Here is a 24,055-nt window from a genome sequence, read left to right as displayed (position 1 = left end):
AGCCAAAAAGATGCCGTTTTGAGATCTGGGTAAATCCGGATAAATCCAAACCCACCGATCTCTCTCTCTTGTTGTCTCTCGCTCTAGACCTGAATGCTCTCATTAGATAATATGTTACACAGGACTCAGACACCCAGGCAGGGAGGAGGAGAAGCTGGGATCTCTGGGTAACTTACAGCTCAACCTCCTTTCTATCTCTCCTCTGGTTGGGAAGCTCCATTGGTAGCTCATGAAACCTGATACTCCTATGTCCCTGCACTGCACACTGTCCTGCTCTCATTCTGGCTGCCTGGTACTGCTGCTGCTGCACAAGAGGGAGAGCTAATGATGTCAGTGTGCTTTGGCCAGGGCCTTCCCTGACATAGGAGGGCATGGTGTACAGTATCCCCTGTGCCTCCCCACCCCCTTAATCTGACTATGTGTAGCGGGCTGGGCAGGTAACTGGAGTCCAGGCTGCTGGGTGCAGGGAGGATTGACTGCTCACTGCTGCTGCATATGTGCCGTTTGCTCTGAGTCCTTCCTGCGCTGCCTGAAGTAGGGGACTTGTCCAACAAGCCCGGGTCTGGGTGAAGAGTACCCGCTACACCACCCCCTCCCCTCCCGAAACCACGCTGCCCATGCTAGGTTAAATAAATTATGGTGCCCCGCTCCCCCTGAATCCGCCACTGGCCCTGGATGTAGTAGTTGTGGCCATTACAAATTCTTCCAATGAAGCCAACATACAGTATGCTAGTTATTCATGTGATAAGGGGTATGAAATAATAAATCTACACTGTCAATAGGTCGACAACATATGGTCTACATGCATTAGGTTGACAGGTACATAAGATTATGAAAGGTCGGCACAGGATATAGTCAACGGTACAAAAGGTCAACATGGCCAAAATATCGACTTGGCAGACACACGAATGGTTGACACTTTTTTTTTTTTTGGGGGGGGGGGGGATCTTTTATATTTCTTGTATATTTCATGTTCTGTGACGACCATCAGTACAAACGTAAACAGTTGGCTATTCCCCATAGATGTCCACGTGGATAGTAAATCATGCAAATGTTGGGAAAATGTGATAAACCCCCCAAAAACACGTGTTGACCGTCTGTGTGTTGACCATTAGCATGTTGACCTTTTGTACATGTCGACATTTTGTATCTGTCAACCTAATGCATGTCGGTCACATGGTGTGGAGCTATTGACTGTCCCCCTAGACACTGTAGATCTATCACCTTGATACCTGTGATAAGTGCACTGTTGCCCAATAAGGCTGGAAACCATAGGAGGAATGGTAGTAATAGTCATTTATTTGTTTCCTGTGTGTTACAAGGTCAGTGGTAATCTGGTGTACGATACAGACCCAGTGACAACGTATGAGATGATGGTAGCAGTGTCGGACTCACCGAACACACCACACACAGGTACAGTAAATCTTATCTAACACTAAAAATGGTCCATTCGGGTTGAGTATGATTTCCCGATGGACAGGATGCCAGCGGTCAGAATACCCCTGTCCATCAGAATCCTGACGCCCCCCCAGTAAGCCCCTACCCTAACCCTCCCTTGTGGGTGCCTAAACCTAACCCTCCCGGGTGGTGCCTGACCATAACCCTCCCTTCCCCACTGCCTAACCCTAACCCTCCCCGCTTGATGCCTAACCCTAATATCCCCTTTTATGTGCCTAACCCTAACCCTCCCTCCCTGGTCCCTAACCTTCTCAGCCCTGCACCCTAACCCCCCTTCTCCTGCCTAAACCTAACCCCCCACCCCCCGCAGCAGGACTCCAGCGCATCCCGCTGTCAGGATGATCAGGATACTGGCTGTTGATATTGTGACGCCGGCATCCCGAGCAGCGTCGGTATCTAGAAGATGCTGACATTGTGTCCTCCTTCGGGATCCCGGCGTCGGAAGATCAACCACCGGGATCTCATTCATCGGGAAGCTAACTGTCCTTCCCGTCCATTCGCATTCATAATATTGTATAGCAGTCCACATTGGGTCCACCAATCATCAATAACCCAAAATACATAAATCATTTTTTTTTATCCATATTAAACTGTTTTTTTACCTATAGGACAATAGGATTGCTTTGACTTGCACACAGTGAGATCACAGATGGGAGTTGCTAAGTGATAACAGCCCCGTAATAACTACATTTTCTCTTACGTCCTAGAGAATGCTGGGGTCCACATTAGTACCATGGGGTATAGATGGGTCCACCAGGAGCCATTGGCACTTTAAGAGTTTGAGAGTGTGGGCTGGCTCCTCCCTCTTTGCCCCTCCTACCAGACTCAGTTTAGAAAATGTGCCCGGAGGAGCCGGTCACAGCTAGGGGAGCTCTACTGAGATTTTCTAGAGAAGTTTAATTTGGGGTTTTTTATTTTACAGTGAGGCTGCTGGCAACAGCCTCCCTGCAGCGTGGGACTAAGGTGGGGAGTAGTGACCGCACTGCGGGGTCTGATCCACTTACTCTGCTGACAGGACACTGAGCTCCTGAGGGGATAGATCGCTCCCCGCCACAGGGGATCGCTCCCCCTGGCAGCATGCCGCCACCCCCTTACAGAGCTGAAGATGGTGGCGAGTAAGTCTCCGACCTCCCTAGCAAGCGGGGGGCCGGTGTGAAGATGGCGGCAGCGGGGATGGGAGCACAATATTAACTGCGCTCCTGGGAAGGCTCAGCGGTACATGGTGCAACACTGTGAGGGGCGCCCTTGGCCAGCGCTTACCCCCTACACTGGTCCAGAAGCCTGTCAGGGTCCGCAGATCTCAGCCAGCAGTAAATCCTCAGGCCAGTATAATCCATGGTGAGCGGGAAGACAGCGCCATTTTGGGGGCGGAGCTTCTCCTCAGAGCGGGCCCAGCAGCGTTCAGCGCCATTTTCCTGCCTGCACAGCGCTGATCAGGAGCAGCAAGTCCCTCCACAGCAACTCCAGCTATCTCTCACAGTACCAGGGGGTTGTAGAAGGGTGGGGGGGAGACTGCAAAACAACTGTGTATCCTATTAAGATGCACAGTCAGCGCTGATAAGGGGTCTCCCTTTAGATAAAAGCGCTGTGTGTGGGTTGGCTCCAATCTCTGCGTTTCTCTTGCCATTCTTGGGGGTAAAACTCTGTCTGTAATCCCCTGTGTGTGTGTGGAGTGTTTGTGTGATCCCCACGTTGGGTACCCTTGCTGCATATTGCCGCAGCCATAGTGGCAGCCAGGACTGCCTGAGAGACCTTTGAATGGGAGGCACGGTTAGGGTTAAAATCCCTTCCCTGGTGGCTGTAACAGCTGGGGCACTAGGACCCAGGACCGCCCGCCGGATGCCAGAAAGCAGGAAGCTGCATGGGACGTGACTGGCTGCATGGGGCGCGGAAAGAGAAGGAGGAGGACCTGATATAAGAGGAAGAGTTGCCGCGCAGCCGGGAGGAGGTTCGCTGATCACCGCCACAGCGTGTGAACTGACCCGGGTGTAAAGAGGAGAGAGAGCGCCGTCCTGCTGTCTGAGCCCAGTGCAGAGACGGGGCGCGCTGCCGCTGGTCGCTGGACGGGGGAAGAGGCACCGCAATAGAGGGACACGATGGTCATCTCCCCGCCTGTCAGCCACTGGAGAGAGCCGCAGCTGCGAGAAAGGGGAGCGCACAGCTGCCGGGAGGAGAGACCAGCCGCCGGGAGCAGAGCCACCGACCGCACACTGTAAAGCTGGCTGGGAGCAGAGCAGGAAAGAGCAGCCGCTACCCCAGCCACCGGGAGCCGAACCGCCGGCCGTAGCAGTACCTGAGGGGGCCCAGCAGCCGCAGCAGCGCCACCACTGCCACAGCAGACTTGAAGGAGCCAGGTACCCTCTAAACCCCCTGCTCCCCTGAGCGTCATATATATATAGACACCTGCCAAAGAGCCAAAGCCTCCTAGTGAAAGGTGCCCTCACCCTACTCAGTTAGGCACCCTCTGCCCCTAGGGACTTTAGTGGAGGTGGTCCCCTGAACTGACACCCCACCATCTCACCCGCATTCTGATGTGTGCCTATTGACAGTATCCATTTTGCCTCTGGGACCCCAGACAGTAACTGCATACTAGGTTATACTAAACCCCAGCTGCAGTAAGCTGACCATCCTACAGCAATTCTCCGCAACTACCCCTAAAAGGTTGAGATAATTATTAAGCCACCGGAGTCATTTATTGTGCCCTAATGCACTGTGGTAACAAGAACAAAAATTACACCTACCTACTAAATGGGGTAAAATTAGGGGATTCTGTACTGGAAAAGGACTTAGGTGTCCTCATAGATAGCAAGCTAAGCAGTAGTACCCAAAGTAGGACTGCAGCAAAGAAGGCTAATAAGATATTAGCATGCATAAAACGGGGTATTGATGCTAGGGACGAGAGTATTATACTCCCGTTATATAAATCACTAGTGAGGCCACACCTTGAATACTGTGTACAATTCTGGGCACCGTACTACAAAAAGGATATCCTGGAGCTTGAAAAGGTACAGAGGAGGGCGACCAAACTAATTAAGGGCATGGAGATGATGGAATACAAGGAAAGGCTTGAAAGACTAGGCATGTTTACATTGGAAAAGCGGAGACTAAGAGGGGATATGATCAACATCTACAAATATATAAGGGGACAATACACAGAGCTTGCGCGGGACCTGTTTTTAGTTAGATCAACACAGAGGACTCGTGGACACTCGCTCAGGTTAGAGGAGAGGAGATTCCGCACAATACGGCGTAAAGGCTTTTTCACGGTAAGGACAATACGTGTTTGGAATTCCCTGCCCGAGGGAGTTGTAATGGCGGAATCTGTCAACACCTTTAAGAATGGGTTAGATAAATTCCTAATGGATAAGGATATCCAGGGGTATGGTGCATAGTCATGCATTATAGTTACTATAAATAGGGATAAAATGCAACGGCTGACAGCAGGATCAGTCAGAAATTTTAGTCAAATCATCATGCATAGGAGACCACAAATAGGTTGAACTCGATGGACAATTGTCTTTTTTCAACCTCAGATACTATGTTACTATGTTACTGTTACTAAATCAGACTGTTGCTCAGCACTCTAAGCTAACACTGGGTTCACTTTTTGAACTTCTTCGGATTGTGTACCAGGCCCGAGAATGCCGTTACTGCGCCCACAGCGCCATCTAGCGGTGTTTTAGCATACTGTTTGATTATTCCCGAGCTAAGCTATTGCTAACTGACAGTTTTCAGTATTAATGTTCTGCAGAGCACTGATGGTGAGGTTGTGATACCACTTATGCCTATTATACAAATGATATGTGATACCACTTATGCCTATTATACAAATGATATGTGATGTTCCGCAAGGTGTCTTCTGGGATAGAGTTGATTTATTAGCCGGCATTTGAATACAATTAAACGGTGACTTTTCTTTCCCTCGATTTAATAAACATGCTGTCACTATCCATTTGCATTTTCCTTTATCTGTGGGGTCTTCCTTGGGGTGATTATTCTTCTGCCAGAGGCTCCTGAGGAAAAAGTCGTGAGAGGTCTGAGAGCCGCAAGCGTCGTCTGAAGAAGGCAGGTGTGGCCGGAGAGACCCCAGCCCACGTGGACAGTGGTGGCCGCAGCACTGAAGGGGTTAACCCTTTCAGTGCCCGGCGCCATATTAAGGGACAATGGGCGCTTGGCGCCATATTTAAAATGTTGTGGGCACTAGGCGCCGTGTGTTCAAAATATTTTTATATTACATTTTTTTAAATGTGTGCCGCGGTCCCGAACCTCTCCGGCGACCGCAGCAGCGAGGGCAGCCCCCGGCGCACTGAGAGGGGAGAGTGGAACCGCTGCAGCCGGGAGATCAGCTCCCGCTGCAGCGATCAGAGTGCGCAGCTGACCGCCCGGTCCGGGAGCTCCGCTCCCGGCGACCACGGCAGTGAGCACAGCCCCGGGCGCACTAGCTGTGTGTGCGCACCGGGGGGAGAAGGGGGAGCCGCTGCGGCTGGGAGCTCAGCTCCCGCTGCAGCGCGCTCTGTGGTGCCTCTGCTGGGGGCTGGGAGCTCTGCTCCAGACGCCTCAGCACACCGGAGGCGGCCAGCTGCGGCAGCCGGGATGGATGTCCCGGGCTGCTAGGCGGCAGTGTGTGTGGGGGGGTGCCTCGGTGCGGCGAGGCCACAGGATTCAGTGCCGCACATAGGGGACCGGGCTAGCCGGCTCTCTGCGCGGCGAGGGCACCAGAGTGCGCCGCTCAGGGGGGACCGAGCTAACCGGCTCCCTAGCGGCGGGGGGTGAACAGGATAGTGAGAGCTGGGGTTCGGGAGTTACGCTCCCGGCACCTCAGCGCTGCAACGGACACAGAGCCACGGCAGCTGGGACAGGTGTCATGGGCCGCCGGGCTTTAGAGCAGGGGGGTGCGCCGCACCGTGCGGCAAGGCCACCAAGTTAGTGCCGCACTGTGGGGACAGGGACAGCCAGCTCCCTGGACCCCAGTGGCAGGCAGGCAGGCTGGGGGATGGGGGAAGCCAGCCCCATACCTCCAGCACTGGGAGAGCCCTAGCAGCCAGACCTTTGATAAAGCTGCCAAACAGACAGTGAAACGCGTTAGGTTGCCAGCCTATGACCAGGACGTCGCCAGGCCAGTGATTGGGACCATCTGCAGTGGTCCATGGAATTGACTATCCATTGCTTTTCATAAATCTGGACATTTATGCTTGGGATGACCCACAGTGGTCTTTAGAGCTTTCACCCATTCAATATTCATCCATCTGGAGACTGACCCAGAATCCGTTTATGTGGACGTTTAATAAAAGGGGAGAACCACCATTCACATTTGCGTAGGACAGAATCATCTTTACCTCGCTAGGTGGAATACCCGGCTATCTTTCCACTTGGGACCTGGTAATTATAATCCGGTTATCCGTGCATGGCATTGCATGTTAAAGCATTGGAACATTCTTAATTATCACTTGGCCTTCATAGAGTCCATGGAAAATCACTTTGGTCATATTACTGGCATTGAGGCTTATTTTATTCATTTGATGTCTATTTGATTTTATATACATGTGTTTATGGTATTTAATATCATTCATTAAAATTTGCATATTTGTATGAATATTAGCACCTGGTAGCGCTGTTTTTATCCTTTTGTTGGCTGCAGGGTTAAGGTTACATTTGTGGTCACCTTTAGCTATGTCCAGGGACACTGTGTCATATTCTGCGGAGGATTTATCCTCTCAGGATGATCCCATTCCATGTAATCAGGATAGCACTGGTTTAGCACAGTTAACAGCAAGGGAACCTGAGTATTTTTCCTCTATGAATCTGTGATTTATCAGAATTATAATTGAGCTGCACAGGCGGGATTTGCACCTCAGGCTTTACAGGACTCTATGGCAGTCTGGCCCAGTTCTGTCGCCTCAGGGCCCCCTACTATATGTTCCCAAACACGGATACCGATTCTGACACTGCAGACGGTGATGGGGATATGTTTGCGGGGGGCGGCATCTCTTGCACAAGTGCTGTTAATGGTAGAGGCTATTAGAGATGTGTTGAATATTTCTGATACAACACCTAGCAGGTTGAGGAGGCCCCCTTCCAGAGCCGGCCCTAACCAATATGATGCCCTAGGCAAGATTTTGGCTGGTGCCCCCTAGCACCACTGCTGGTTCTGCCTCTGACCTTGCACTTCTTTCCCGGAACCATCACCCCTCAGCCATAGCAGTCCTTATTTTGGTGTTTGTACCCCCTATATTTTAAATAGGAACAGTTCGCACATTTGGCGCACAGCCCAAAAAGGGGTGTGTTTTTGCTGGCAAGGGTCATGGCCACACAATAGTAACCCAATTCCAAATACGCCACACAGTACTGCACTTTATTCACATTTGATCATGCGATAGTTTCCATAATTCATATTACATCCCACAGTAGTATCACTTTACCTTATAAACGTTACTCCTCACAGTAGAGCCCCTTATTCACATTACATCACACTGAATTGCTCCTTATTCACATTACACTACACCCTATTGCTCTTTATTCACATTAGACGACACAGTAGTGCCCTTTCTATACGCAACACCACATAGAAGAGCACCTTAAACACATAATTCCACACAGTAATGTCCCTAACACATATGAGACACATTATTAATGTCCTTCTAAACATAATGTGCTTACACATTATGACAACCTTTATTAATGCCCTTTTACACATTTTGTCCCTTACACATATGCCGCACATTATTAATGCCCTAATACACATAATGACACACATAGTGCCCCCTGCACATTTGCTGCACATTGTTAGTGCCCCTATACACATAATGACACATACATTAGTACCCTGTTACACATACAGTATGCCACACATTATTAATGCCCTTAAACACATAATGACACACATAGTGCCCCTTATACATATGTTGCACATTATTAATGCATTTTCTCTGACGTCCTAAGTGGATGCTGGGGACTCCGTCAGGACCATGGGAAATAGCGGCTCCGCAGGAGACAGGGCACAAAAGTAAAAGCTTTAGGATCAGGTGGTGTGCACTGGCTCCTCCCCCTATGACCCTCCTCCAAGCCTCAGTTAGGTTTTTGTGCCCGGCCGAGAAGGGTGCAATCTAGGTGGCTCTCCTAAAGAGCTGCTTAGAGTAAAAGTTTTGTTAGGTTTTTTATTTTCAGTGAGTCCTGCTGGCAACAGGCTCACTGCAACGAGGGACTTAGGGGAGAAGAAGTGAACTCACCTGCGTGCAGGATGGATTGGCTTCTTAGGCTACTGGACACTAGCTCCAGAGGGACGATCACAGGTACAGCCTGGATGGGTCACCGGAGCCGCGCCGCCGACCCCCTTGCAGATGCTGAAGAGAGAAGAGGTCCAGAAATCGGCGGCTGAAGACTTCTCAGTCTTCATGAGGTAGCGCACAGCACTGCAGCTGTGCGCCATTGCTCTCAGCACACTTCACACCAACGGTCACTGAGGGTGCAGGGCGCTTGGGGGGGCGCCCTGGGCAGCAATGAAAGTACCTATGCTGGCTAAAAATACATCACATATAGCCCCTGGGGCTATATGGATGTATTTAACCCCTGCCAGGTTGTCAGAAAAACGGGAGAAGAAGCCCGCCGAAAAGGGGGCGGGGCCTATTCTCCTCAGCACACAGCACCATTTTCCTACACAGCTCCGCTGCTAGGAAGGCTCCCAGGCTCTCCCCTGCACTGCACTACAGAAACAGGGTTAAAACAGAGAGGGGGGGCACTTATTTGGCGATATGATTATATATTAAGATGCTATAAGGGAAAACACTTATATAAGGTTGTCCCTGTATAATATAGCGTTTTGGTGTGTGCTGGCAAACTCTCCCTCTGTCTCCCCAAAGGGCTAGTGGGGTCCTGTCCTCTATCAGAGCATTCCCTGTGTGTGTGCTGTGTGTCGGTACGTGTGTGTCGACATGTATGAGGACGATGTTGGTGAGGAGGCGGAGAAATTGCCTGTAATGGTGATGTCACTCTCTAGGGAGTCGACACCGGAATGGATGGCTTATTTAGGGAATTACGTGATAATGTCAACACGCTGCAAGGTCGGTTGACGACATGAGACGGCCGGCAAACCAATTAGTACCTGTCCAGGCGTCTCAAACACCGTCAGGGGCTTTAAAACGCCCATTTACCTCAGTCGGTCGACACAGACACAGACACGGACACTGACTCCAGTGTCGACGGTGAAGAAACAAACGTATTTTCCATTTGGGCCACACGTTACATGTTAAGGGCAATGAAGGAGGTGTTACATATTTCTGATACTACAAGTACCACAAAAGAGGGTTTTATGTGGGGTGTGAAAAAACTACCTGTAGTTTTTCCTGAATCAGATAAATTAAATGAAGTGTGTGATGATGCGTGGGTTTCCCCCGATAGAAAATTATTGGCGTTATACCCTTTCCCGCCAGAAGTTAGGGCGCGTTGGGAAACACCCCTTAGGGTGGATAAGGCGCTCACACGCTTATCAAAACAAGTGGCGTTACCGTCTCCAGATACGGCCGCCCTCAAGGAGCCAGCTGATAGGAGGCTGGAAAATATCCTAAAAAGTATATACACACATACTGGTGTTATACTGCGACCAGCGATCGCCTCAGCCTGGATGTGCAGCGCTGGGGTGGCTTGGTCGGATTCCCTGACTGAAAATATTGATACCCTTGACAGGGACAGTATTTTATTGACTATAGAGCATTTAAAGGATGCATTTCTATATATGCGAGATGCACAGAGGGATATTTGCACTCTGGCATCAAGAGTAAGTGCGATGTCCATATCTGCCAGAAGATGTTTATGGACACGACAGTGGTCAGGTGATGCAGATTCCAAACGGCACATGGAAGTATTGCCGTATAAAGGGGAGGAGTTATTTGGGGTCGGTCCATCGGACCTGGTGGCCACGGCAACAGCTGAAAAATCCACCTTTTTTACCCCAAGTCACATCTCAGCAGAAAAAGACACCGTCTTTTCAGCCTCAGTCCTTTCGTCCCCATAAGGGCAAGCAGGCAAAAGGCCAGTCATATCTGCCCAGGGATAGAGGAAAGGGAAGAAGACTGCAGCAGGCAGCCCATTCCCAGGAACAGAAGCCCTCCACCGCTTTTGCCAAGTCCTCAGCATGACGCTGGGGCCGTACAAGCGGACTCAGGTGCGGTGGGGGGTCGTCTCAAGAGTTTCAGCGCGCAGTGGTCTCACTCGCAAGTGGACCCCTGGATCCTACAAGTAGTATCCCAGGGGTACAGATTGGAGATTCGAGACGTCTCCCCCTTGCAGGTTCCTGAAGTCTGCTTTACCAACGTCTCCCTCCGACAGGGAGGCAGTATTGGAAACAATTCACAAGCTGTATTCCCAGCAGGTGATAATCAAAGTACCCCTCCTACAACAAGGAAAGGGGTATTATTCCACACTATATTGTGGTACTGAAGCCAGACGGCTCGGTGAGACCTATTCTAAATCTGAAATATTTGAACACTTACATGCAAAGGTTCAAATCAAGATGGAGTCACTCAGAGCAGTGATAGCGAACCAGGAAGAAGGGGACTATATGGTGTCCCTGGACATCAAGGATGCTTACCTCCATGTCCCAATTTACCCTTCTCACCAAGGGTACCTCAGGTTCGTGGTACAAAACTGTCACTATCAGTTTCAGACGCTGCCGTTTGGATTGTCCACGGCACCCCGGGTCTTTACCAAGGTAATGGCCGAAATGATGATTCTTCTTCAAAGAAAAGGCGTCTTAATTATCCCTTACTTGGACGATCTCCTGATAAGGGCAAGGTCCAGAGAACAGTTGGAGGTCGGAGTAGCACTATCTCAAGTAGTTCTACGACAGCACGGGTGGATTCTAAATATTCCAAAATCGCAGCTGTCTCCGACGACACGTCTGCTGTTCCTAGGGATGATTCTGGACACAGTCCAGAAAAAGGTGTTTCTCCCGGAGGAGAAAGCCAGGGAGTTATCCGAGCTAGTCAGGAACCTCCTAAAACCAGGAAAAGTGTCAGTGCATCATTGCACAAGGGTCCTGGGAAAAATGGTGGCTTCTTACGAAGCGATTCCATTCGGCAGATTTCACGCAAGAACTTTTCAGTGGGATCTGCTGGAAAAATGGTCCGGATCGCATCTTCAGATGCATCAGCGGATAACCCTGTCTCCAAGGACAAGGGTGTCTCTTCTGTGGTGGCTGCAGAGTGCTCATCTACTAAAGGGCCACAGATTCGGCATTCAGGACTGGGTCCTGGTGACCACGGATGCCAGCCTGAAAGGCTGGGAAGCAGTCACACAAGGAAAAAATTTCCAGGGAGTGTGATCAAGTCTGGAGACTTCTCTCCACATAAATATACTGGAGCTAAGAGCAATTTACAATGCTCTAAGCTTAGCAAGACCTCTGCTTCAAGGTCAGCCGGTATTGATCCAGTGGGACAACATCACGGCAGTCGCCCACGTAAACAGACAGGGCGGCACAAGAAGCAGGAGGGCAATGGCAGAAACTGCAAGGATTCTTCGCTGGGCGGAAAATCATGTGATAGCACTGTCAGCAGTGTTCATTCCGGGAGTGGACAACTGGGAAGCAGACTTCCTCAGCACGACCTCCACCCGGGAGAGTGGGGACTTCATCGGGAAGTCTTCCACATGATTGTGAACCGTTGGGAAAGACCAAAGGTGGACATGATGGCGTCCCGCCTGAACAAAAAACTGGACAGGTATTGCGCCAGGTCAAGAGACCCTCAGGCAATAGCTGTGGACGTTCTGGTAACACCGTGGGTGTACCAGTCGGTGTATGTGTTCCCTCCTCTGCTTCTCATACCTAAGGTACTGAGAATTATAAGACGTAGAGGAGTAAGAACTATACTCGTGGCTCCGGATTGGCCAAGAAGGACTTGGTACCCGGAACTTCAAAAGATGCTCACAGAGGACTCATGGCCTCTGCCGCTAAGAAGGGACTTGCTTCAGCAAGTACAATGTCTGTTCCAAGACTTACCGCGGCTGCGTTTGACGGCATGGCGGTTGAACGCCGGATCCTAAGGGAAAAAGGCATTCCGGAGGAGGTCATTCCTACCCTGGTCAAAGCCAGGAAGGAGGTGACCGCACAACATTATCACCACATGTGGCGAAAATATGTTGCGTGGTGTGAGGCCAGGAAGGCCCCACGAAGAAATTTCAACTCGGTCGATTCCTGCATTCCTGCAAACAGGAGTGTCTATGGGCCTCAAATTGGGGTCCATTAAGGTTCAAATTTCGGCCCTGTCGATTTTCTTCCAGAAAGAATTGGCTTCAGTTCCTGAAGTCCAGAAGTTTGTCAAGGGAGTACTGCATATACAACCCCCTTTTGTGCCTCCAGTGGCACTGTGGCATCTCAACGTAGTTCTGGGATTCCTCAAATCACATTGGTTTAAACCGCTCAAATCTGTGGATTTGAAATATCTCACATGGAAAGTGACCATGATGTTGGCCCTGGCCTCGGCCAGGCGAGTGTCAAAATTGGCGGCTTTGTCTCACAAAAGCCCATATCTGATTGTCCATTCGGACAGGGCAGAGCTGCGGACTCGTCCCCAGTTTCTCCCTAAGGTGGTGTCAGCGTTTCACCTGAACCAGCTTATTGTGGTACCTGCGGCTACTAGGGACTTGGAGGACTCCAAGTTGCTAGATGTTGTCAGGGCCCTGAAAATATAGGTTTCCAGGACGGCTGGAGTCAGGAAAACTGACTTGCTGTTATCCTGTATGCACCCAACAAACTGGGTGCTCTTGCTTCTAAGCAGACGATTGCTAGTTGGATGTGTAGTACAATTCAGCTTGCACATTCTGTGGCAGGCCTGCCACAGCCAAAATATGTAAATGCCCATTCCACAAGGAAGGTGGGCTCATCTTGGGCGGCTGCCCGAGGGGTCTCGGCTTTACAACTTTGCCGAGCTGCTACTTGGTCAGGGGCACACCCTGGCTGAGGAGGACCTGGAGTTCTCTCACTCGGTGCTGCAGAGTTCCGCACTCTCCCGCCCGTTTGGGAGCTTTGGTATAATCCCCATGGTCCTGACGGAGTCCCCAGCATCCACTTAGGACGTCAGAGAAAATAAGAATTTACTTACCGATAATTCTATTTCTCGTAGTCCGTAGTGGATGCTGGGCGCCCATCCCAAGTGCGGATTGTCTGCAATACTTGTACATAGTTATTGTTACAAAAATCGGGTTATTATTGTTGTGAGCCATCTTTTCAGAGGCTCCGCTGTTATCATGCTGTTAACTGGGTTCAGATCACAGGTTGTACAGTGTGATTGGTGTGGCTGGTATGAGTCTTACCCGGGATTCAAAATCCTTCCTTATTGTGTACGCTCGTCCGGGCACAGTATCCTAACTGAGGCTTGGAGGAGGGTCTGAAAGGATTTGCTCTTATATTCTTTAACCCTCGATGTGATGGCCTCTTAGACGTCTGGAGTATGAACTTTTAGCCACAAGGTACATGCACAACACAAGCAGTAAAAATTCACACTGTTTATTATGAAGTTAACAAAAGTATATAAGACAATGCATATGGGTGTAACTGACATGTCGTTACACTCCCATTGGCTCGTTAATAGTTACCAGGCAGAACAGAAAAGGCGGATGTCCATATATGGGTTTTCTACAAGTTTCTCAAACATTTAACAAAGTTTTTGTAACACAGTATATTTGGGTAGAAAGAACAAGTTTCATCTGGTATGGAACTGACCTTGGATGCCAGACCCACACAGGCCTGGTATCTGTATGAGAGACAAAGGCACCTAGCACAGGGCAGCACGCATCCATGCAAACACATAAGAGTTCATATAGCATGTTTTAACCCTTCACTAGGGAAATAGAAATATTCACTTTTATACTGTAACCACCACAAGGAAACTGATCATATAAAAAGTAATATGTACCAAGACAGAAGAGGTAACCCTTCAATCCCCTCTTAGAATCATGATTATTATATGACATGATTCTTGAGTGAGGCTCCTTTCTTGTTCCTCCAGTTCTTGAGATATTGGACATAATCGTCGGGTCCCTCACTATCAGAGGAGGTGACAGGACTGGTGGTTATATCATAATACATCAGGGCCTTATCAATGCCTTTGGAGGTAAGTTTCTTTCCACAGGGAATTACACAATAAACTATAATGCCTACAAGAATTAAAGTTACAAGTATGAATATGCTTATTTGCACAATACCCTGGTGGGAAGGTTTTTAAATTTCTCCCTGTGGTGGTGTTAGATGTATAACAGGTATAGTTTCCAGGATATATGGTTATGGTGCTTCCTGGGTTGGGATTTTTTGACAATATGGGATATTCCCTTTTCCACATTTCGCACTGACTGTCATTTGTTTTGGTGTCATTAAAAAGGCTGAAAAAAAAACAATTTTCCTGTTCTAGGGGTATATTAAGGGGCACTGTACCTAGGTGGGGCCTAGATTTGCCACAGACATAACAGTTGCTTTTATTGTGTTTGTTAGCACTATACTTCATCCATTCCAACCAAAAATTAATGTCAGAGAAACCAGTTTCAATAGCTAGGGTGTCTTCAAAGGTAGGGTTAGTAATAGCCACCATATCTTTAAAAGTGGCAGTATGGGGCTTTAAAGGTTTGTTTTGGGGAGCAATTTTAGGCTGGTATTTTGGGTTTTTATACATGTCCCACAAATAAAACCTTTGTCTTGCACTATAGTATCCTGCTTGCCACCCCACAGCTTCCCAGGAATTACAATTAGATCCATAATATCTAATGTCATAGTACCATTCGTCAGTAACACAAATATATACTGTCTCAGACATTCCTGATTTCCTCCTGTGTTGTATATAATATTTGTCATCAGCAATTTTGGGGAACATAAAATAGTCAAGGATATATGTGGCTACGTGTGTGTTAGAGGAATTATACCACAAGGTGGGGATCCCATTTGTTTGTGTGATGTCGACTTCACATATTGTGAGGTGAATAAGGGCCAGTAGGGCTATCGAGATAGTCCCCAGGATAGAGATAGGGGACAGGTTCCTCATCTTCTTCTGTTCTTCTTTCTTCGCTAGGTGGGAGGTCAGGGCTGTCTGCCCCGGTTCGTACCTCACTGGAATCACTTGCTTCCCTCTCTAGGTCTGGTCTAGGAACCTTTTTTACTCGGGATGCATGGATCCAGGCAGGACTTTCCTCTGTCAGGACTGCTGTTCGGGTAACTGCTACGACCTCTGTCTCTGGACCATAGGTGAAGTCTCCTGGGCTCTTGTTCCTGGGGAGCACCTTCACCACGACTCTGTCTCTGACTTTAAAGGGGTGTGTAGGTTCCTGTGGATTCAAAGGGTTTTTACAAACAACCTCATGTTCAATTTCATTCAGTTTTGTTATCAGGGACCTGACATACTCTTCCCTGATGAGTTCTAGATCTCCTTCCTGTATTACTAGTGGTTTCTTAGCCCAGGGTGTAGGAAAAGGGTCTACCCATTAGTATTTCAAAGGGTGAGTATCCTAGAGTTTTCTGTGGGGTATTCAAGATGCTGGTGTTTAGCTTTATTAGGGTTGTTCCTGAGGCAAGTGATGCATCTGCTAACATACTGGTCCACAAGTGACCTGGCACTAGCAACACAAAAATCATTGGTTAGTAGGAGGAGTGTTGTGGCTTCACCACGGTGACCAACACCACGGCACTGGGCAACGAGCAAAGGGGCACTGGACTGGGGTATACAGGGTTTCCCCTCTTTGCAGATTAATCCTGATTTAGGATTTTTTCTGCAGAATTGGGTAAGTTCAGTCGGAGAGATCAGCATTAGTCGCAGCAGCTTGAAGTTGAGTGAGCAGATGGACGTTGTCAAGGGAGGGACATGCTCTAGTGAGTGCAATGAGTTCTGCAGCTTGCGCGGACTGATAAGGTATTGGTAGGGTTTCCAACACAGTATCAGGGAGGGTGACAATGGCATAGCCAGCCTGGTATGTATTGTCATTGGGCCTACTACAGGAGCCGTCAACAAAAACTATGTCTGCGCCTGGTATGGGAACGGGAGACATGTCAAGTCTGGGAGAAGTTTCAGCTTCAATGGAAGCAGCACAGTCATGTAGGTCGGGTGGTTCATCCTCAGGACCTTTCAAGCCTAAAAGGGCATTGAGAATGGGTGCAGGGCCAGAAGAACTAGCAGTGTACTTGATGGTAAGGGTAGGGTTACTCAAAAGGAGTACTTCATATCCACTAAGGCGTTGTGCTGACATGTGCTGTGTGTGTAAGCCTTTAAGTATTGCCAGGACATCATGTGTGGTGTGGAGTACTGTGATGTGGCCTAAAGTGAGGGTAGTGGCCATTTCTGCAACCATTGCACAGGCTGCCAAAGCCCTGAGGCAGGCAGGCATACCTTGCACAGACACTGGCATGACTTTGGAAAAAAAATGCCACGGGGCGCAACTTCCCTCCATGAAACTGTGTGAGCACCCCCGCCATGGTTTTACAATTGTCCCTTGCATATAGATGGAAAGGTAGTACATAATTGGGGAGGCCAAGTGCCGGACTTTTCATCAACATACATTTTAAACTTTCATATGCAGTTAACATTTCTTGTGACCATTGTACAGTTTTAGGTTTGTCCTTCAGTGTGGCTTGTCTCAAAATGTTATCATAATAAGAGCAATCAGATATCCACTGTCTGCAGTAATTTACCATACCCAGGAAGGACAGTAGTTCCTTCTGGGTAGTTGGGGTGACCAGGCCCAATACAGACTGTATGCGTTGTGGACTGACTTTCCTCTCTCCCTGAGTGAGCACAAAACCTAAGTAATCAACATGCTTTTTACACCATTGCATTTTTATTTTGGACACCTTGTGTCCACATTCACAAAGCCAGTTTAGTAATGAAACACCATCCACTCGGCAGGCCTCCTCAGTTTTACTACAGAGCAGCAGATCATCCGCATACTGTAGCAGGACTGAACCATGGTGAGGTTGCCAGGGCCCCAATGTGGCCTGGAGACAACAGGTGCGTCAATAATCTGCACCAGGTAAGTTGTTTACCCTCAAAAGAAAAGGCAAAAGTAATTGTGTCTGTGAATCTACAGGTATGCTGAAAAAAGGCATTCTTCAAATCAAATACAGAGAAGAACGCAGCATCTGCAGGGATTGCAGAAATGAGTGAGTTTACATCTGGAACAATTGGTGCAATTGGGACAATTAGCTGATTGATCGCTCTGAGATTCTGTACAAATCTTATACTGCCATCAGCTTTGGCAACAGGGTTCACAGGAGTACAGTATGGTGATACAATATGTCTGAGAATACCCTGTTGTAAGAATTGCTGTATCATGGGGCGGAGACCTTCTATCTTTTCTGGTGAGAGGGGATACTGCATAAGTCAGAACACAAAACACTGGTTGTTGCACCGCTGTCCACTAAAAAGGGAATTTTACTTCCATTTATAATAAGTGGCAGCAGAGGTGAATCTTTACTATGACGGGAGAGTTGAATAAAGGCTGGGATGCCCTCCTCCGGGCCCCGTCAGTGCGCGGGGTCTTTGGAATCTTCCCTGACTGCGGGGTTGGTTCTGTCTGTCAAAGCGTCTGGAGTTCTGATAGGTATGAGTGAGTGCAGGTTTCTTTTTACATCAAAACACCCTGCAGCCTCTTTCTCATATAAATGTATAGCTGCGTCCTTTGCAAGCTTTGCGCAAATAAGATATACAGCCATCGAGGGTAATAGTGGGCTTGGGACAGTGTTTTACTATTATCTAAACTCTGGGTTATTGGTGCGTTAGGGATAGAGCTAGTGGACGCACCCTCCAGCAGTGGAGCTGGAGGCAATCCCATTTGGTGTGAAAGGGTTACTGCTGCCAAGAGATTTGTGTCTCTGAGCGCAGGATACATTGGAATGCAAGGGGGAGGAGGGAGAGGGTTTTCAAAGATTTACAGTTTCTCTGCAGCTTCGCTTCTGTGCTATTGGAAACTGACATTTTTCTTAAATCTCCATATAGAAAGGGTAATTACTGCCTTCCCGTAGGAATGGGTCCTGTCCTGCTTTCTCTGTCCATCCCGCTAAATTATCCACCCATGGGTTAACTAAGTAATACTCTGAGGTAGAGTTACGGGCAACATACATCTTGCATGTCTCACCAGGGAGGGGCGGGGGATATGTAGTTTTTTACTCTGACTAGAGCCCATTGTCAGACAGTAATATAAATCAACAATACAACTTTTAAGGAAAATATCTAAAATTTACAACTCTACTATACATGCATCAGCTAACCAGTTAATTAGTCATTGACAATATCACAATATTATCTGTATAGTGAGAACATGAAATCTTTTGACGGTACGATACTTACCATTCGTACAAGATGTCAGAAAAATACAGCGTTTTAGACAGGAAGCAAGAAAAGTGTTTGAGTAAAGATATCTGGCAGACGAAAACTTACCAGCCGTCTGGACCAAATATAAGAACTTATCTCACTACAAACATACAAGTATAGACGATCAAATCGAGGTATAATCTACGTTACGTATAGACCCCAGGTCTATTTTTTTTAAGTATCCCAGATACTGACGTCTTTGGAGAATTGCGCTTGGACCCCGGGTCCTTTCTCAGACGTATCTTTAAGTCCCAGACATTAAAGATTCTATGGTATCCCTGATACCTGTTTTATGCTTTTACATAAAACTTCGTAATATTAAGTCCCGGACTTAAGTATTACCTTGTCACGTGTTCCCGGAACACTGACACGGATTCAGCTTCAGTGTATGACCGCAATCCTGTATGGCAAAGACAGACAATAAATTCTCTATCTTACCATTCAGGGACGATCACTGAATTCCGGACATAGCCCCCAGCTGAAAGGATTTGCTCTTATATTCTTTAACCCTCGATGTGATGGCCTCTTAGACGTCTGGAGTATGAACTTTTAGCCACAAGGTACATGCACAACACAAGCAGTAAAAATTCACACTGTTTATTATGAAGTTAACAAAAGTATATAAGACAATGCATATGGGTGTAACTGACATGTCGTTACACTCCCATTGGCTCGTTAATAGTTACCAGGCAGAACAGAAAAGGCGGATGTCCATATATGGGTTTTCTACAAGTTTCTCAAACATTTAACAAAGTTTTTGTAACACAGTATATTTGGGTAGAAAGAACAAGTTTCATCTGGTATGGAACTGACCTTGGATGCCAGACCCACACAGGCCTGGTATCTGTATGAGAGACAAAGGCACCTAGCACAGGGCAGCACGCATCCATGCAAACACATAAGAGTTCATATAGCATGTTTTAACCCTTCACTAGGGAAATAGAAATATTCACTTTTATACTGTAACCACCACAAGGAAACTGATCATATAAAAAGTAATATGTACCAAGACAGAAGAGGTAACCCTTCAGGGTCATAGGGGGAGGAGCCAGTGCACACCACCTGATCCTAAAGCTTTTACTTTTGTGCCCTGTCTCCTGCGGAGCCGCTATTCCCCATGTTCCTGACGGAGTCCCCAGCATCCACTACGGACTACGAGAAATAGAATTATCGGTAAGTAAATTCTTATTTTTACATGACACACATAATGCTCCTTACACATATTCCGAAAACTACTGCACATCCAACCCACTCACATGCACACAGCACTCACACTGCCACTAACACTGTGACCTCTGCCTCTGCTTGGATACAGATGTGTCCTCATAAATATTGCCTCAGTGCTAACGTCGGGCAAATTTTTTAATGAAAATGCATCTTATTTGCATTGTTATGTGGCTAGGATGCACAAGCAGCTTCTGCTGATTAAAATGATATACAGCATGCCTATATACTGTGTGAGACTGTGGCTGTATCTGCATATGAAATGCTACACACAGAATATAGGCATGCCGCATATCATTTTAATCAGCAGAAGCTGCTGATGCCCCTGGGCATATCAAATGCCCTAGGCAATTGCCTAGTTTGCCTATAGCTATGGCCGGCTCTGCCCCCTTCACTGATAAGGGAGCCTCGCTAACCTTCCCTGCATCAAAGGAATTAAATGCTTTATTTGAAAAAGCATGGGTTAATCCTGCGAAATATTCCAGATCCCTAGGAGGATCCAGGTAGCTTTTCCTTTCCCGGTGGAGGGTAGGACAGAGTAGGAAACCCGTCTGGTGTTGAAGCCGGCTGACCGTAAACTTGATAATACGCTCAGATCAGTGTGCACGGCTTTAGGGGCAATGTAAAGCAGGGACGTGCAGTCAGGGGAGGCAGGGGAGGCAGTGCCTCCCCTGTCAGTAATGATTAGAATAATACAAAGATATTTATGACACATTCTGTGTCATAAGTGTATGCTTAATATTATTATAATCATTACTGCAATGTAAAAACTGCCTTAAATTAGTTTTGGAGGCACCGAGAGCTGTGCCTCCTGCGGCCAGTAATAAAGGTTTGGAAGCGGGGGGCGGGGCCAAACAACGGGCACTAAAAAGCCCATTGAAAAATGCACAGTAAGCGGCACCAGTGTGAGTGCCTCAGTGACAGGGGCGTGCTTTCAGCCCACATGAAACCACGCCCCTGCCACTGAGGAATATATGATTGGGCACCAGATCAGATCTTTCCTCCCTGGGGTCCAGCCCACCTTCACTGTGACTGACACCTTGGCTTGTCCACCCCGAGCATCTAACCCCGAGAGAGGCCTCTGCATCAGCGCACCTGTTGTTCCCCACTCATTGCCGCTAACGGGGTAGCCGCTCTACCAGGATTAGTATGATGATAAGGGCCGGCATCACACTTAGGGAGGGGGGCGCTGCAGTCCGACATACAGAACTCGGAGAGACCCGCTCCTCTCCTCTTCAGGTTAGTGTCTCCGCCGCTGTCCCCGCCGCTGTAGTCTGCAGCGCAGCCAGAGAGCCGGACAGTGTGTATAACCCACCATCCCCCAGTGCCGTGCTGAGCGCTGCTGTGTACTGATCATGGGCTGCCCTGCGCTGCATTCTGTGTTTCAGAGAGCAGGGCAGCCCATGATCAGTGCACAGCAGCTCTCAGCACGGCACTGGGGGATGGTGGGTTATACACACACAGCGCACTGTGCTGGGGTGTAAGTGGAGGGGGGGGGGGGGCATTGGTGTGTTAGTGCTCCTTCATGGTGGAGCAGCACTTTCAGTGGGGACACAATATTTTATCCTACACTTGGCCAAGCCCCCTTAGTACTGGGGACTAAAATTGGTGTCCTCAGGAGCAGAACTGGTGGTTGGTGCGACTCTATGATGGTGCATATAGGGATACATAACACATTTTGCAAAGAGGCCCTGACATTTGTACAATACAGTGATGCCTCATTCAACAGTACAGGGTATAACATATGCAGGGCCGGTGCAAGGTCTCTCTGCACCCTAGGCAAAGTTTCAGCCTAGAGCCACCCTAACCTGCAACAACCCCCCCCCCCCCCCCCCCTTCACCACCTTCCGGAGGTATCATTATACATAGACAGAGAAAAGAGATAACACTCAAGGACTTTTAAAATGAAAATATATATTGTTGTAATATGTGTAAATTGTAAGTGACATGTTAGGAGTCGAATAGGACACTGAGGTCAGTATCACTTTTATGCTGGGTGATATACATCTGGTGGGGATATTTAATTGTGTGTGCATACATATATACGCACCTACATATATTTTTATGTTCCTGTGTTTTCTCTAATGTGCTGTGCAAACCTCACCCTCCCCAAACTTTCCCCCACCCACTATCTGTGGTACCGCAGAAACTCCCATGGGTTACTTACCTTATGTTTTTTTCCCTCATCATTGGCATGGTTCCTCTTACAGTCGGCAGCAGCATTACAACGATGCTGCTAGGTGCAGACATGTAGTCATGTGCTGCTTGCTGCTTGGGAGCCGGGAACCAGCGGCCTCGAGGAGGTGCATCAGGGCTATGAGAAGCGCTCGTGGGGGCGCCACTCAGGAGCCATAGTTACGTCATGCCTTCACATGACTTGAGGATACACGTGTCGGCACGGAGGAAGCGCTGAAGCACTATGCAGCGCAGCCTCATAGCGGCAGCTGTACCTGATTAGACATGCAGCCGCTGCCAGTGCAGTGTAAAAGGAGAATGTCTCATACAGAGACATCCTTCAATTTATTGCTTGGGGAATTCAGTGGCGCCCTCCAAGGGCCGGCGCCCCTAGGCAGCCGCCTAAAGCTGCCTAATGGAAGAGCCGGCCCTGAACATATGCAAAACGTACACCACACATAATCAACTGCCCCTGAACACAGCTGTATCTGCCTCTTATTTGCCTTTTCTCTGTGACGTTTTATGAAATGAAATTTCTGGCCATGCCCCAATTACATCATACTGCACCCCAATGATGTCATTCATATTCCATATGTGCGCACTGTGCTGGGGTGTAAGTGGAGTGGTGTGTTAGTGCTGCGGGACAGGGTCTGTGTGGGGTGTCAGTGCTGTGGGACAGGGTCTGTGTGGGGTGTCAGTGCTGCGGGACAGGGTCTGCTATGTGGAGTGCCTGTGGGGTGTTAGTGCTGCGGAACAGGGTCTGGTCTGTGGGGTGCCTGTGCTGCGGGACAGGGTCCGGCCTGTGGGGTGTCAGTGCTGCGGGGTCAGGCCTGTGGGGTGTAAGTGCTGTCGGACAGGGTCTGTGGGGTGTCAATGCTGCGGGACAGGGTCCGTGGGGAAGGTGATTGCTGCATATGTGCTGGGGTATAAGGGGGGATGATTACTGTGTGACTGCCGGGGTATAAGGGGAGGGGGTGATTATTGCGTGTGTGCCGGGGTATAAGGGCAGGGGCCGCTGTTTCAATCAATGGCCTGCAGCTGTAATCCCGCCTCCATGCATCCAGGCAGACCCTCCACTGCTCTCCGTAACCTCGGGCACCTCTGCTGCCCAGGCCCTGGCTGCTGCTACTCCCCAGGCTTCGTGGGCATTGGTGGCGGCATCACACTGGGAAATAGCTGTGGGGGCGGTATCTGGCGGCGACTTCAGCAGGCATTAGCAGCTGACATGGGCGGCAGTACAGTAGAGGGCACTGGCGGCGGCCATAGCGGCGGTGGTAACGGGCATGCCTCACCAGGCACTGACCTCACCGCACGCCACTGATGTAAAGTCCCACTATTGCCAGTGCATGTATTGCCAATTCTATAGTAAAGTGGTCAGGCACGTTACTTGAGGATTTGGATAAAATGGACAACATGATGTTGAATTGTTTTTGCATCACATTCAGGGTTCGGCTGGGTTTCTGACAGAATCCATGAAAGACCTGGGTTCCATGGCTGCAGGAATCTCTTCCATGTCGGTCTCAGCTCGTCGTGACTGTGGCTACGTCAGTGGTCTGCCGACGCAGAATCCAGGAGAAGTGTGGAGACCCTACCCTACACAGGTCAGGCTCTGTTTGGGGAAGCGCTGGATATGTGGTTCTCCACGTCTGCAGTGGGTAAGTCACCCTTTCTTCCCTCAGCTACGCCTACTCCGAAGAAACCTTTTTTCTTCAACTGCATTACAGCCCTGTGAGGCTGGAAAGCAGAGAAGCCTGGCCATCCAATGCCTCCTTTCGGGGAGGTAGGCCCAAGTCCAAGAAACCGGCTACTGCAGGTCTCCAGGACTAGGCGTCAGTTTCAGGTGCAGCAAGGTCCTCCGCATGGAC

General features: G+C 48.9%; 1 protein-coding gene across 3 annotated transcripts in view; it reads left to right on the top strand.

The window, feature by feature from the left end:
- LOC134958358 (cadherin-related family member 3-like) overlaps positions 1 to 24,055 on the top strand; it is a 419,058-nt gene that overhangs the window by 275,092 nt on the left and 119,911 nt on the right. For all 3 annotated transcript variants that reach the window (XM_063940905.1, XM_063940906.1, XM_063940907.1), the window contains exon 11: positions 1,323 to 1,413. In XM_063940905.1, the coding sequence (XP_063796975.1) occupies positions 1,323 to 1,413 (91 nt within the window). The remainder of the gene's footprint in view (positions 1 to 1,322; positions 1,414 to 24,055) is intronic.

The sequence above is a fragment of the Pseudophryne corroboree genome, chromosome 9, assembly GCF_028390025.1.
Source record: "Pseudophryne corroboree isolate aPseCor3 chromosome 9, aPseCor3.hap2, whole genome shotgun sequence".
Classification (NCBI taxonomy): Eukaryota; Metazoa; Chordata; class Amphibia; order Anura; family Myobatrachidae; genus Pseudophryne; species Pseudophryne corroboree.
Note: the sequence above shows the minus strand (reverse complement) of the source record. Positions and strands in the feature narration are given on the sequence as shown.